The 15,784-nt window shown below is 41.1% G+C and overlaps 1 protein-coding gene across 1 annotated transcript in view; it reads right to left on the reverse strand.

The window, feature by feature from the left end:
- Positions 1 to 15,784, reverse strand: part of LOC115223548 (mitochondrial ornithine transporter 2-like) — a 34,939-nt gene that overhangs the window by 16,193 nt on the left and 2,962 nt on the right. The window contains exon 2 of the mRNA XM_029794185.2: positions 306 to 459. Coding sequence (XP_029650045.1) covers positions 306 to 459 — 154 coding nt within the window. The remainder of the gene's footprint in view (positions 1 to 305; positions 460 to 15,784) is intronic.

A 15,784-nucleotide genomic window follows, 5' to 3' on the forward strand; every position in this document is an offset into this window, starting at 1 on the left:
TACGACTGGCTCAAGTGCTAAAGGGTTAAAGTCAATGTAGGAGCTTCTATCTGGTTTATTAATCAGCAAGAAATAACAGCCAAATCTTCCTGAAATCACACCATAACAGCATATAAGATGACATGTAGGATGGATAATGTAATCTTAGATACAATGTGAAGGTGATGGCAAGGGCAGGGGTGGTGACGATGGCGATGATAATCTAGGGACTATAATGGAAAAGCAGTGTTGGGTTCTTAAAGATTTTTACCTTGGTTTTCTTGGGTTTATTTATTTTTCTTTTTTAGTAATAAAGGATTGCTTACCTGTAGAAGCCTCGAATTCCCTGAGTTTGAAAAGTCTTCACAAAAGTCTGAAACATGTTGGTCCTTTCAAAACCATGTTGACCCTGCATTTTTGTTTTGATTGTGTCAATGGGATGCCCCACCGAAATGCTGGTCAAGCCATAGAGTACACCAACTGAAAAAAACGTAAAAAAGAAATTAAAAAAAACCTTACACAAAAAGATAAAAGTCTGTTTTCTTGATTATCCATCCATCTTCCCTGCACACTATTCCATGAAGGATCATAGGGTTAGGGGCCTCAGGCTGCCCCTCTTTCATAAGTTAGATTTCCAAGTGCGACTAACTGAGACTATGGATAGTAGCCGACCATCAAATTCTTGGTCTACCCCTGGATATTCTGCCAGTTGTGGCCAAAGTCCTCAGGCACCTCCTCCATAGGGTCCTGTCAGGAGCAGCCATAATCACACTTTCCAACTGGATTCCCAAGCATGACCAAATGAGACGGTGGACTTTATCCAATTATCTTTTTCTTGGTCTACCTCCAGGCCTCCTGCCTCTTAACTCAGCTTGAAGAATCTGTCTCGTGATTCCTTCCCCGTGACCTCCTTGGTATGGTGAATATTAATATATGAGAATAGCACAGACTGTAGTTGTGTATTGGTGTTATATTAGCTGAGATGGTGTGATTATGGCTATAGTTGGGGTGTAGTAGTTTAGTATTGGTAATTAGTACAACAGCAAGTGATGTCGTAGATCTGCATGACACAACATGTGTGGTAAAGGGGGGGTGTATTTAGGAGCAATTGAAATAAAAATTAACTCACAGAAATAAAAATTAACAGTCACAGCCCCACCAACTCTCTTGCTGCAATTATGAAGAAACCAGAACCATTGCACTGGTCCAGGATATATCATATTATATTATGTCATATATAAATAGCAATTTTTGTCTCTCTGTTACCTTAGTGCCTAAACCAGCGAACCAATATTCACGAAACTTAGCATACGTGTTACACTCACATCTAGTTCAATAATAGGCCAATTGAATTTCAATGAAAATCTATAATGTGCCTCTCCCAGTGGGGTTGGGCGAATTATATGATAAAATGAAGAGGGTGCAAAAAGTATTGGTTGAGCGATAAGCAGTAACAGAGTGAGGGTGACTTATATCAGGGAAGGTGAGAACAGTGTTATGTAAGTGACAAATATTGAGTGGCAATGGGATGCTAATGTTAATAACAGCTGTCATATAGATATGATGTTGCATACATACTTTTGTAAATACATAGCTACAACACAAACACACACATACATTCTATTGAGAGATGAATCTGGTTTTCATTTTGGAGATGTGCATGTCAGGGTTACTGAGAGAGAGAGAGAGAGAAAGAATTTTTTGGTCCAAGATATTATAGCAGTTTGGCAAAGAGAGACCAACAGAAGTGCTAGGCTTTAAAAAAGAAAAGTCCTGGGGTCCAGCATGGCTTCAGTCGAATGACTGAAAATAATGAATAAAAGAATGTATATATGAAACAGAATGGAGGCACATGGCCTAGTGGTTAGAGCAGCAGACTTGTGGTTGAAGGATTGCAGGTTCAAATCTCAGACCGTGTGATGTGTGTGTTTATGAGCGAAACACCCAAGCTCCACGTGGTTCCAGCAGAAGGTAATGGTGAAACTTCTGCTGACTCTTTCGCCACAACTTTCGCTCACTCTTTCCTCCTGCATCTAGCAACTCACCTGCGATGGACTGGTGTCCTGTCCAGGTGGGGAACCTATATGCCAACGAAACCGGAAAACCGGCCCTTATGAGCCAAGCATGGCTTGAGAAGGAACAAACAAACAACAACATATAAGAGCACACACACAAATAATGCATCTGTGATTGTGTGTATATATATCTATATAAACACACACATACCTATATACACTCTTTTGAGAGAAGAATCTGGCCTATATTTTGGAGATGTGTGCTTGAGTGTTACTGTATGTATTGAGGGGGTGGGAGAAGGATGTATCTGTGTCTCAGTGACTGTCGTCTGCCACTGTGTGCCAACTATTTTACAATAAACTTATGTAAGCGAGAAGAAAGGGTACACACACACTTAATACTTATGCACAAATTACATATGCATATCTCCATACATGCATACATTATCATACAAAGATATGTACACATATTTACATATGCACTCATTAGTATATATAGATAAGCACACACACACACACATATATATATATATGCACCACACATACATATATATGCACATGTATGTATACACGTACATTATTACATATAAATATGCATGCACATATATAGAAATACATGCATACATATGCACACATACATACACATGGACATTATTATACATAGATATGCATACATATATATCTATGCACATATACATACAGATGCACATAATCATACATAGATATGCACATATATATGCACACACATATGCATACACATATATGCACATGAACATACACATTATTATACATAGATATGCACACTTCTGTACACATGTACATAATCATACATATGTATATATGCACACATATATATATTTCTTTACTACCCACAAGGGGCTAAACATAGAGGGGACAAACAAGGACAGACAAACGGATTAAGTCGATTACATCGATCCCTGGTACTTAATTTATCGACCCCGAAAGGATGAAAGGCAAAGTCGACCTCGGCGGAATTTGAACTCACAACGTAACGGCAGACGAAATACCGCTAAGCATTTCGCCCGGCGTGCTAATGTTTCTGCCAGCTCGCCGCCTATATGCACACGCCTATATGCACACATATATAAGCATACATATGTATATATGCACACACACAAACACACGCATTATATATATATATATATATATATATATATCGCAAATAAGAAAATGGAGGAGAACAATAGGCGGTTCATCAACTTTTGGACATTAAAAATGTTAACTTATTTACTTATTAAATTGATAATTATAATAACATACATACATATAGCATATTATTCTTTACATATAATATATATACATGCACACATACATTCACATTATCATACATAGATATGCATATTTATATATTTATATGTGCATATACACATTATTATATATAAGTATGCACACACGTATACATGCACATTAGATATGCATATATATCTAATGCATACATATTTATATATGCATGCATACTTTTTGATGCATAAATATATACAGCACATATACATACTCATTATTGTATACATGTATGCACACACACACACACACATATATATACATGCATACATATGCACATTTGCGCAGGCATTAGGATAGAGGAAATGAAAAGAGTTGTTTGAAGTCAAGGCCAGGCAGCTTTGGGGGAAAAATGCAACCAATGTCAATACTGCCTTTCATAAGCTCTGTGGCAGTGGGGAGGTAATGGAATGAGTAGTACTGGAGTTATTGGGTGGATGAGTGAGGGTGTTAGTGAGAGAGTGTATGTGCGTGAGTGTGAGTGAGTGCGAAGGAGTGAGTGAATAAGTGCGTACATGAATGAGTGAGTGAGTGCACACATGCATGGGTGATTGCACACAAGCATGGCTAACTGAAATGTGGTTAGATTGGTTTCAAGACCTGGGTTCAGCCCCACTGTGTGGCACCTTAGGTAAGTGTCTTTAGTTGGGGCCCTAATCCCTAATGCAGCTGACATGTACTCAAATACCTTTAAGCCCTAGCATTTCATTTTTTCTTTCAATTTCACTCCTTTATTATTAGTCAATTGGCTAACCCTTTAGCATTTAAACCGACCATATTGGGGGCCCAAATATTCTACATGTTTAATGTAGAAACTGACTAAATTCAGGCCTCTCACACCTACCCTACAATGTCATTCTAAAAACAAACTATCACATCATTGAAATCTCAAAGCTATATGATTAATTCAAACCAATTTGCATAAATAAACATTCTGATTGACAGAATAATCTGAATGCTAAAGGGTTAATGACAAAACAATAAAAGAAATGTTAGATAAAAAGGTTAGATAAAAATTCCATATTTTATGTTCAAACTGATCAAATTTGGCCTCTCACACCTACTTTACAGTGTCATTGTAAAAATATACTATCACATCAATGAAATCCAGAAGCAACGAGATAATGAATGATTAATTCAAACCAAGGGTTAAATACCTATCCGACTAATTAATCCATCATTTGTTTAACCGATATTGGCATTATGATGTTCCCCAGGCACAACAAACTTGAATGTTTACATTACATGTCTATTATATACTACTTTGACTTGTATGATGGAAAACATGGATTTGGACAGTTTTTACCAACTTTTTTTTCCTGCCTTTAACCCTCCAACGTGGAGTTTAGGCCACTTATAGTTGAATTCCATGTAGCATAATTCTCCGCTTCTGTACTTATACTCTGCCATGAATGTCCCCCTTTCTCTAAGTTCCTTTTGTGTTGATCTACGCCACGAGTTCTTAGGCCTACCTTTCTTTCTTATATCCATCCAGATTCCACTGTAAAGCATATTTCGCTACATTTGGTGTGTCTTTTCTAATTGTGCTACCAATCCACTTCCACTTTTTCTTAAATATTTGCTCCCTAATCGAAACTTGATTTGTTCTTTGCCATAGCTCCATATTGCTTATGTGTTCGGGCCATCTAATTTTAACCAATTGTGATACTTAAAATTTAAAACCTTGCGATACCTCTAACTACTGTGTTGAATAAACTAGGATAGTGTGAGACTCTTATTGGAACCACTGTTCTAGAGGTTTGCCATGTTCTTCCAAATGGTACTTATTGTTGATCTACAGTGCCGTGAGACAAAATAAAAATGAACAGAAAAGGCTGTGCAGTGGACAATTAACATGGAGCTACACATCTTATATAGTGGACAGGTGTACTTTTGTTGCTGTCAACACACAAAAATGTAGACAGGTATACGTCTGTCACTATCACTACAATGTAGACAGGTGTACCTCTGTCACTGTCACTACATTACAATGTAGACAGGTGTACCTCTGTCACTGTCACTACACTACAGACAGGTGTACCTTTGTCACTGTCACTACACTACACTACAGACAGGTGTACCTTTGTCACTGTCACTACACTAAAGACAGGCGTACCTCTGTCACTGTCACTACACTACAGACAGGTATACCTCCGTCACTCACTACACTACAGACAGGTATACCTCCGTCACTGTCACTACACTACAGACAGGTATACCTCCGTCACTGTCACTACACTACAGACAGGTATACCTCCGTCACTGTCACTACACTACAGACAGGTATACCTCCGTCACTCACTACACTACAGACAGGTATACCTCCGTCACTCACTACACTACAGACAGGTATACCTCCGTCACTCACTACACTACAGACAGGTATACCTCCGTCACTGTCACTACACTACAGACAGGTATACCTCCGTCACTCACTACACTACAGACAGGTATACCTCCGTCACTCACTACACTACAGACAGGTATACCTCCGTCACTCACTACACTACAGACAGGTATACCTCCGTCACTGTCACTACACTACAGACAGGTATACCTCCGTCACTGTCACTACACTACAGACAGGTATACCTCCGTCACTGTCACTACACTACAGACAGGTATACCTCCGTCACTGTCACTACACTACAGACAGGTATACCTCCGTCACTGTCACTACACTACAGACAGGTATACCTCCGTCACTGTCACTACACTACAGACAGGTATACCTCCGTCACTCACTACACTACAGACAGGTATACCTCCGTCACTCACTACACTACAGACAGGTATACCTCCGTCACTCACTACACTACAGACAGGTATACCTCCGTCACTGTCACTACACTACAGACAGGTATACCTCCGTCACTGTCACTACACTACAGACAGTATACCTCCGTCACTCACTACACTACAGACAGGTATACCTCCGTCACTCACTACACTACAGACAGGTATACCTCCGTCACTGTCACTACACTACAGACAGGTATACCTCCGTCACTGTCACTACACTACAGACAGGTATACCTCCGTCACTGTCACTACACTACAGACAGGTATACCTCCGTCACTGTCACTACACTACAGACAGGTATACCTCCGTCACTGTCACTACACTACAGACAGGTATACCTCCGTCACTGTCACTACACTACACTACAGACAGGTATACCTCCGTCACTGTCACTACACTACAGACAGGTATACCTCCGTCACTGTCACTACACTACAGACAGGTATACCTCCGTCACTGTCACCACACTACAATGTAGACAGGTGTACCTCCGTCACTGTCACTACACTACAATGTAGACAGGTGTACCTCCGTCACTGTCACTACACTACAATGTAGACAGGTGTACCTCCGTCACTGTCACTACACTACAATGTAGACAGGTGTACCTCTGTCACTGTCACTACACTACAATGTAAACAGGTGTACCTCTGTTACTGTCACTACACTACAATGTAGACAGGTGTACTTCTGTCACCACACTACAATGTAGACAGGTGTACCTATGTCACTACACTACAATGTAGACAGGTGTACCTCTGTCACCACACTACAATGTAGACAGGTGTATCTCTGTCACTGTCACTACACTACAATGTAGAAGGTGTACTTCTGTCACTACACTACAATGTAGACAGGTGTACCTCTGTTACCACACTACAATTTAGACAGGTGTATCTCTGTCACTGTCACCACACTACAATGTAGATAGGAGTACCTCTATCACTGCTACCCATACTACAATGTAGGTTTACCTCTAATACTATCAACCAAACTAGAATTTAAACAGGTATGAATGTCACAAATTCATATAAGATGACAATAATAGAAGCCACACACAAACCCCCACCTCTCTCACCACTCTTTCAAATACTTTTATGTGGATTAGTTCAGGTTTAGACCTTTAAATAGTAACATTGAAAAAGAAACAAACAAGAAATCTTTTGTATACTAATAAGATTTGTATAGACTGAATATTGTTCTAGTCATGGGCGTTGATATATTTGGATGTAGGACACGTGAAAATACACACATACACACACACAGATACACAATATATTCATATGCACACACATCATACATTGTAAGACATTTACACAGAGCTATACAGGTAGTTCCCTGTGAACACAAATCTGTTATATGCTTATATAATTAGCTGAATTGGTATCATAGAGTATGAATGGTAGGAATGAATGGATAAAATAATAAATAATAATAATAATAGAATTATTGTATACAGTGCTCAGGTGCACCACAACTTGTCAGAAAGTGCATATAAAGTACATGCAGTAATGTAGAAATGTCTGGAAAGCGAACAATGTATGAGTCAGATACATGCTTGTGTGTGTGTATGGAGGGGAGAAAATCAGGTGTAGTGTTGGCGAATCTCTCAGGAAGCATGGAAGCTTTGAAGGATGCAGTGCTCCGACAACTAACAACTGATGCCGGCAGTTTGTTCCATGCTTCAGCAACTCTCAGCGCGAAAAAATGTTTCCTAAAGTCATGGGAGCTGTGCTGTTCTGGTTTCTGACTTTGTAAATATGTCCACGGGTGTAGGTGTACATGTGTGTGAGTGTGTAATGCATGTGTTTTTGTATGTGTGTGTGTGTGTGTGTGTGTATGCCCACGTGTGTGTGTGTGTGTGCATGTGAGTATGAATGTGTATATTTGTTCTTTAGACTTTTCAGTTATCAAGGCTTAGACCCTATTGGAGTGATGCACAACAAATACATAGTGAAAAGTTCATATATGCACACGCACACACGCAAACCCACATCTATATGTGTGCCTTGCCCCGGGCCCTTAATTTCTGATTAGCATAGCAAGGGTGCCATCATAGCATATAATGTACTTTTAGGCTATAGTAGAAGACACTTGCCCAAGAAGCCACAGAATGTGACTGAACCCAGTATCATGTGGTTGAGAAGCAAGCTTCTTATTTCTTTATTGCCCACAAGGGGCTAAACATAGGGGGGACAAACAAAAGGATTAAGTCGATTACATCGACCCCAGTGCATAACTGGTACTTAATTTATCGACCCCGAAAGGATGAAAGGCAAAGCTGACCTCGGCGGAATTTGAACTCAGAACGTAACGGCAGACGAAATACCTATTTCTTTAGTACCCACAAGGGGCTAAACATAGAGGGGACAAACAAGGACAGACAAAGGGATTAAGTCGATTACATCGACCCCAGTGCGTAACTGGTAATTAATTTATCGACCCCGAAAGGATGAAAGGCAAAGTCGACCTCGGCAGAATTTGAACTCAGAACGTAACAGCAGATGAAATACTGCTTAGCATTTCGCCCGGCATGCTAACGATTCTGCCAGCTCACCGCCCTTCTTACCACACAGCCACACCTGTGAGGTAATCTTTAACCCCTTAGCATTGAGATTACTCTGTCAAATGTAAATCTTATAAATTTACATTGTTTTGAATTAATCCTGCATTATCTCATAACTTTGAGAGCTCAATAACATCATTGTTTATTTATTGAATGATATTGTAGGGTAAGTGTGAGAGGCCTGATCTGGCCAATTTCAGTATAAAATAGGTAGAATATTTGGTATAGATGCCCACTCAAAGACAATTTGTTTCTTTTCTTCAGGCAGCAAATTGGCAGAATTGTTAACACATCAGGCTAAATGCTTAGCGGCATTTCGTCTGTCTCCACAGTCTGATTTCAAATTCTGCCAAGGTTGACCTTGCCTTTCATCCTTTCAGGGTTGATAAAATAAGTACCAGTTGAGCACTGGGGTCAATGTAATCAAGTTCTTCCCCTCCCCTAAAATTGCTGGCCTTGTACCAAAATTTGAAAACAATGTTTGTGACAGATATGGATGATGATATGACTGGTTTTTTTTTAGAATGACATTGTAGGGCATGTTTGAAAGGCCAGATAAGGCCAGATTGAACATAACAGTCTAATCCTTTAACATTCAGATTGGTCTGTTAAATGTAATGCCTATTTATTCACATTGTTTCGAATTAATCATAATCTATCTCAGCATAGGAGTGGCTGTGTGGTATGTAGCTTGCTTACCAACCACATGGCTCCGGGTTCAGTCCCACTGGGGAAGTGTCTTCTACTAAAGCCTCAGGCCGACCAAAGCCTTGTGAGTAGATTTGGTAGATGGAAACTGAAAGAAGCCTGTCATAATATGTGTGTGTGTATATATATATATATATATAATATATATATATATATAATATATATATATGTATGTGCGTGTGTATATGTTTGTGTTCTGTGTTTGTCCCCCCCCCCAACATCGCTTGACAACCGATGCTGCTGTGTTTACGTCCTCGTAACCTAGCGGTTCGGCAAAAAAGACCGATAGAATAAGTACTGGGCTTACAAAGAATAAGTCCTGGGGTCGATTTGCTCGACAAAAGGCGGTGCTCCAGCATGGCCACAGTCAAATGACTGAAACAAGTAAAAGAGTATCTCATAGCTTCAAGATTTCAATGATGTGATTGGTTATTTTTTGAATGACATTGTAGGCTGGGTGTAAAAGGCCAGATCTAAAGAAAGGTAAAGGGTAAGGACCCCTTTTGGTCATGAGTGCCCATGAGATTACACCTTAGAAAGTTCCCCTCCGAGGCACAAATCTGGACAAGGTTGTTTATGGAAGACCAGTAGTTGCTGATGCACACCAACCTCCCTTCTGCACACCAACCTCCCTTCTGCACACCAACCTCCCTTCTGCACACCAACCTCCCTTCTGCACACCAACCTCCCTTCTGCACACCAACCTCCCTTCTGCACACCAACCTCCCTTCTGCACACCACAGATGTTATCCAAAGGAAAGGCAAAGGCTGACACAGCTTGGCACCTGTGACACTGCAACACATTTCTACAGCTGAGTGAACGAGATCAATGTGAAAGTTCCTTCTTGAGCCATGTCTGGCTCATAAGGGCCGGTTTCCCGGTTTCTTGGCGTAGAGGTTCCCCACCTGGACGGGATGCCGGTCCGTCGCAGGTGAGCTGCAAGATGCAGGAGGAAAGAGTGAGCGAAAGTTGTGGCGAAAGAGTCAGCAGAAGTTTCGCCATTACCTTCTGCCGGAGCCGCGTGGAGCTTAGGTGTTTCACTCATAAACACACACATCGCCCGGTCTGAGATTTGAGCCCGCGATCCCTCGACCGCGAGTCCGCTGCTCTAACCACTAGGCCATGTGCCGCCACATCAATGTGAAATAAAGTGTCTTGCTCAAGAACACAACACATAGCCCAGTCAGGGATGTAGCTAGTCTGAATATAAAACAAGTAAAATATTTGAGCTAGATATGTTTGGTTTAAATGCTAAAGTGTTAAATACCAAAGGACCAAAGCCTACTTATGTGAATTTGAATAATTTTCTTTCTTTCTCTCTCTCATTCACTCAAAAACAAAAGAACAAATTTCTTTATGATTTACTTTGTATAACATACAGAACTACCTGTGGAGCATAATATATTGGTAGAAATATTTGTTTGTGTTGTGGCCTAGTTTATGAATGAACAATAAACTCTTAAGGCCTGCTACTAGAAAAAGGTTCTCCAAAACCTAGTCTAGAAGTGAGTGAGAAGAATTGTTTGTGTGTGAGATAAAAGTGTCTTCTATTAGAGCCATATCCTCGAAGGATATGGCTCTAGTAGAAGACACTTGCCCAAGGTGCCATGCAGTGGGACTGAACCCGGAACCATGTGGTTGGTAAGCAAGCTGCTTACCACACAGCCACTCAATAAAAATAATAATAATATATTTAAATATACAACATTTAATACACCAATATTTAGGTGTATTTTGTTACTATCTTGGTTTTCCTCCGCAACATTAATTAACATCACATTTTAGATGCAGTCATAGCTGCAAGGTTAAGAAATTTATTTTGCAACTGCAATTCTGAACATGTTCCTACTACACCTGGGTCAGGCTGACCCAATCCATCAGAATACATCTGGGTCAGACAGAAACTGTGTGAAAGCCTGTCCCATGGGTCGTAGAACATTTTGGATAATGAACTTATTCCAACACCCAATGTAACATCGTCGCTGCTACCACCAGGCAGGCCCTTTGGTGGGTGCTTTTAGCAGGGTGCACTAGAAATTCCATCTGAGGTTAATAACCTGATATGTCACCCCAACCCCTCCTATGGGAACCCACAAATCATAGCTTCTTACTTTTTTATTTTTTTCACCTGTCTTATGCCCTGCAAAAATATAGAGGAGGTTGCTAAGATGAAAAGTATCTGTCTACATCAACAGTCAAATTATAGGTTAGAAATTATTATTATTCATCATCATCATCATCATCATCGTTTAGCGTCCGTTTTCCATGCTAGCATGGGTTGGACGGTTCAACTGGGGTCTGTGAAGCCAGAAGGCTTCATCAGGCCCAGCCAGATCTGGCAGTGTTTCTATGGCTGGATGCCCTTCCCAACGCCAACCACTCCGTGAGTGTAGTGGGTGCTTTTTACGTGCCACCCGCACAGGTGCCAGACAGAGCTGGCAAACGGCCACGAACGGATGGTGCTTTTTATGTGCCACCGGCACGGGGGCCAGGCGAGGCTGGCAACGGACACGAACAGATGGTGCTTTTTACGTGCCACCGGCACGAGGCCAGTTGGGGCGGCGCTGGCAACGGTCGCAAACGGATGGTTCTCTTACATGCCACCGGCACTGGTAACACATCTGCAATTTCCATTGATCGATTTCGATTCTGATCCTCACTTGCTTCAACAGGTCTTCACAAGTAGAGTTTTGTGTCCCAAGAAGGGAAGGTATGCATACGTAGGCTGGCTCCATCCCATGTAGAAGGCCACGGGTTATGGACTCACTTGTCCTGCTGGGTCTTGTGCAAGATTTTTTATGTGAAGTCGTGTGTTGAAACAGACATTGTTGTATTTCAGAATGGTCATTATTGGCTAAACTGGCAAAATGACTATTCCGAAATACAACAATATTATTATTATATTATTATTATGTTAAGGTGGCAAGCTAGCAGAATCACTAATGTGTTGGATGAAATGCTTAGCAGAATTTTGCCTGCCGCTACGTTCTGAGTTCAAATTCTGCCAAGGTCAACTTTACATTTCATCCTTTCGGGGTCGATAAAATAAGTACCAGTGAAATATTGGGGTCGGTGTAATTAACTTGTCCCTTAACACCAAATCATCATCATCATCATCGTTTAACGTCCGCTTTCCATGCTAGCATAGGTTGGACGATTTGACTGAGGGCTGGCAAACCAGATGGCTGCACCAGGCTCCAATATTGATCTGGCAGAGTTTCTACAGCTGGATGCCTTTCCTAACGCCAACCACTCCGAGAGTGTAGTGGGTGCTTTTAACATGCCGCTGGCACAGGGGCCAGTCAGGCGGTACTGGCAATGACCTGGCTCAAATGTTTTTACATGTGCCACTGGCACAAGTGCCAGTAAGGCGACGCTGGTAACGATCACGCTTGAATGGTGCCTTTTACATGCCACCAGCACAGAAGCCAGTTAGCCGCTCTGGCAATGATCATGCTTGGATGGTACTACTAGCATGGGGCACATGTGCCAGTAAGGTGACGCGTTCTGAGTTCAAATTCCGCTGAAGTCAACTTTACTTTCATCCTTTTGGGGTTGATAAAGTAAGTACCAGTTGAACATTTAGTTTGATGTAATCGACTCATCCCAGCCTCCAAAATTGCTGCACTTGTGGGAAAATTTGCAACCATTATTATTATTATGATGAGCTGGCAGAATTTTTAGTGTATCAAACAAAACGCTGAGCAGTATTTTTTTTCCATACTTCATGTTCTGGGGCCACTGCCTATGAAAACCTGTCTAGCCCATATCTGGCATGGAAACACATGTGCAAAACTTTGATGCATAATAATGTGAAATGCATTATCAGTAGCTGACATGTGCAGATATCATACAAGCCATCTTTGCAATGACATTCCTTGAATACCTCACTGTATCTTGCAAGACATCTGCATGCATATGCACCTGCATACAACTGTCTATGAATGCTGTCCCTTACTGTTAGACTGTGTACCTCACTAACAGCAAACATCTTCACAGCTAAATCACACATTATCTTGTGACTGTCATCATGCATTCCAGGCAATGTACTCAGGTCCCCAATATCTGCCTCACCCCACAATAAACCCAGTGAAAATCCCCAACAATATGAGGGGTCTCTTAGCTTCATGGTAGAGCATTCAGTTGGAATTTGAAAGGCACAGGGTTCGATTCCCTGTAGAGGCATGCTTGTTGCTTTTTTTTTATGGTGCAGGCATGTGGTAAGAAGCTTGCTTCCCAACCACATGATTCTGGGTTCAGTCCCACTGCATGGCACTTCGGGCGAGTATCTTCTACTATAGCCTCAGGCTAACCAAAGCCTTGTGAGTGAATTTGGTAGACAGAAGTATATACATATATATATAGGGAGAATTCACGAAAAAAACAAAAGATGAAGACAGGTGGTGTAGAAAACAAACAGATGTATTAATATCACGCTGGGGAATTGAAAAAGTCTTTAACATTTCGAGCCTATGCTCTTCTACAGAAAGAAACAAGGAGAGAAAGAAAAATGTGTGTAGTGGCTACCGATCTATCATGGCATGGTGTGCATGTGTGTGTGTGTCTGTCTGTCTTTGTCTCCAACCACTGCTTGACAGCTGATGGTGTGATTATGTTTCCGTACCTAGCGGTTCGGCAAAAGAACTGATAGAATAAGTACTAGACTTAAAAAAAAGAAAAGTACTGGGGTTGATTTTTTCGACTAAAACCCTTCAAGGTGGTGCCCCAGCATGGTTGCAGTCAAATGACTGAAACAAATAAAAGATTGCCCCCTGAAATGAAATTTCAGGCCTTGTGCCAATAATAGAAAGGATTATTATTATTATCATTATTATTATTATTATTGAGTGGAATCTGGTAGGTGGAAACTACATGAAGGCCCATAGGTGTGTGTGTGTGTGCATACATTTATGTGTGTGCCTATAACATCTGCAGATGTATCAGAAGAATATAAGCATTGGTGAAACAAGCTAATGATGCCTTCTTCCATGCAGGTGGTTTGATAGGAGCCAGTCAGCCAGGCAGAAACCTGCACCAGACTCCTGCAACTGTTTTGGCAGGATTTTCACAGCTGGATGCCCTTCCTAACACCAACCACTCAGCAGAAAAATCTCCCAGCTGTAACCTGGACAGGAGGGTCAACTTACACTAAGCTCTTTCTGTGAGGAATCCTGAGTGATTAATTTTACTCTTAATCCACCTGAAGAAATGGTTTCTTTGCATGATGTAACACTTTGTTCATCAACAAAGAACACGTCTGAAATAGCTGCAGTGAACCTCAACCCATCCGTGGGATTGTTTATTCTTCCCCTAACTCGAAACCTTCCATGCTTTGGATCTGGAGCCTATAGTTGACTGTGGGATACATGCCATGAGTGTACACCTGTGTGACTTTGAATACACGCTGTGTACTCAGTTAGTGCTTGTGAATGTGTGCATAACTGGAATGACAAATCCATATTTATTTTAGTAAGTATGTATATGTCAGTACACATTGTCAGTTCTCTGGTGTATTATCCCCGACTCTACCTTGGTGCCTTTTACTATTTAAATACCTGATTCCATAGGGCCCAGAAAATTGTATGCAAATACAAATGGAGCACCACCTTAAGGGGTTTTAGTCAAACAAATCGATCCCAGAACTTATTCCTTGTAAGCCTAGCACTTATTCTATCGTGCCCTTTTGCCGAACTGCTAAGTCATGAGGATGTAAACACACCGACATAAGTTGTCAAGCGATGGTGGTGGTGGTGGGGACAAACAGACACAAACACATAAATAAATTATATATATATATATATATATACGATGGGCTTCTTTCAGTTTCCATCTCCAAATCCACTTACAAAGCTTTGGTCGGCCCAAGGCTTTAGTAAAAGACACTTGCCCAAGGTGCCATGCTGTGGGACTGAACCCAGAACTATGTGGTTGGGAAGCAAGCTTCTTATCATACAGCCACACGTGCACCTATATATATATATATATATATATATATATATATATACCTTTTATCTTTTACTTGTTGCAGCCATTTTTGACTGTGGCCATGCTGGGGTACCACCTTGAAGGGTTTTCAGTTGAACAAATCAACCCCAGGACTTTTTTTTTTAAAGCTTGGTACTTATTTTATCAGTTTTTTTTGCTGAACCGCTAATGTTAGGTTAAAGACGCCCTTCGGTCATGAATGACCATGGCATTGCACCTAGAAAGTTCCCCTCTGTGGCACAAGTCCATGCAAAGTTGTTAATGGAAGACCAGAAGCCACCCATGCATACCAGCCTCCCCTCTCCACAACACCAAGGTTATCCAAGGGAAAAGCAAAGGGGCCAATACAACTTGGCACCAGTGACATCACAACTCATTTCTACAGTTGAGTGAACTGGAGCAGAGTGAAATAAAGTGTCTTGCTC

The sequence above is a fragment of the Octopus sinensis genome, linkage group LG23, assembly GCF_006345805.1.
Source record: "Octopus sinensis linkage group LG23, ASM634580v1, whole genome shotgun sequence".
Taxonomy (NCBI): Eukaryota; Metazoa; Mollusca; class Cephalopoda; order Octopoda; family Octopodidae; genus Octopus; species Octopus sinensis.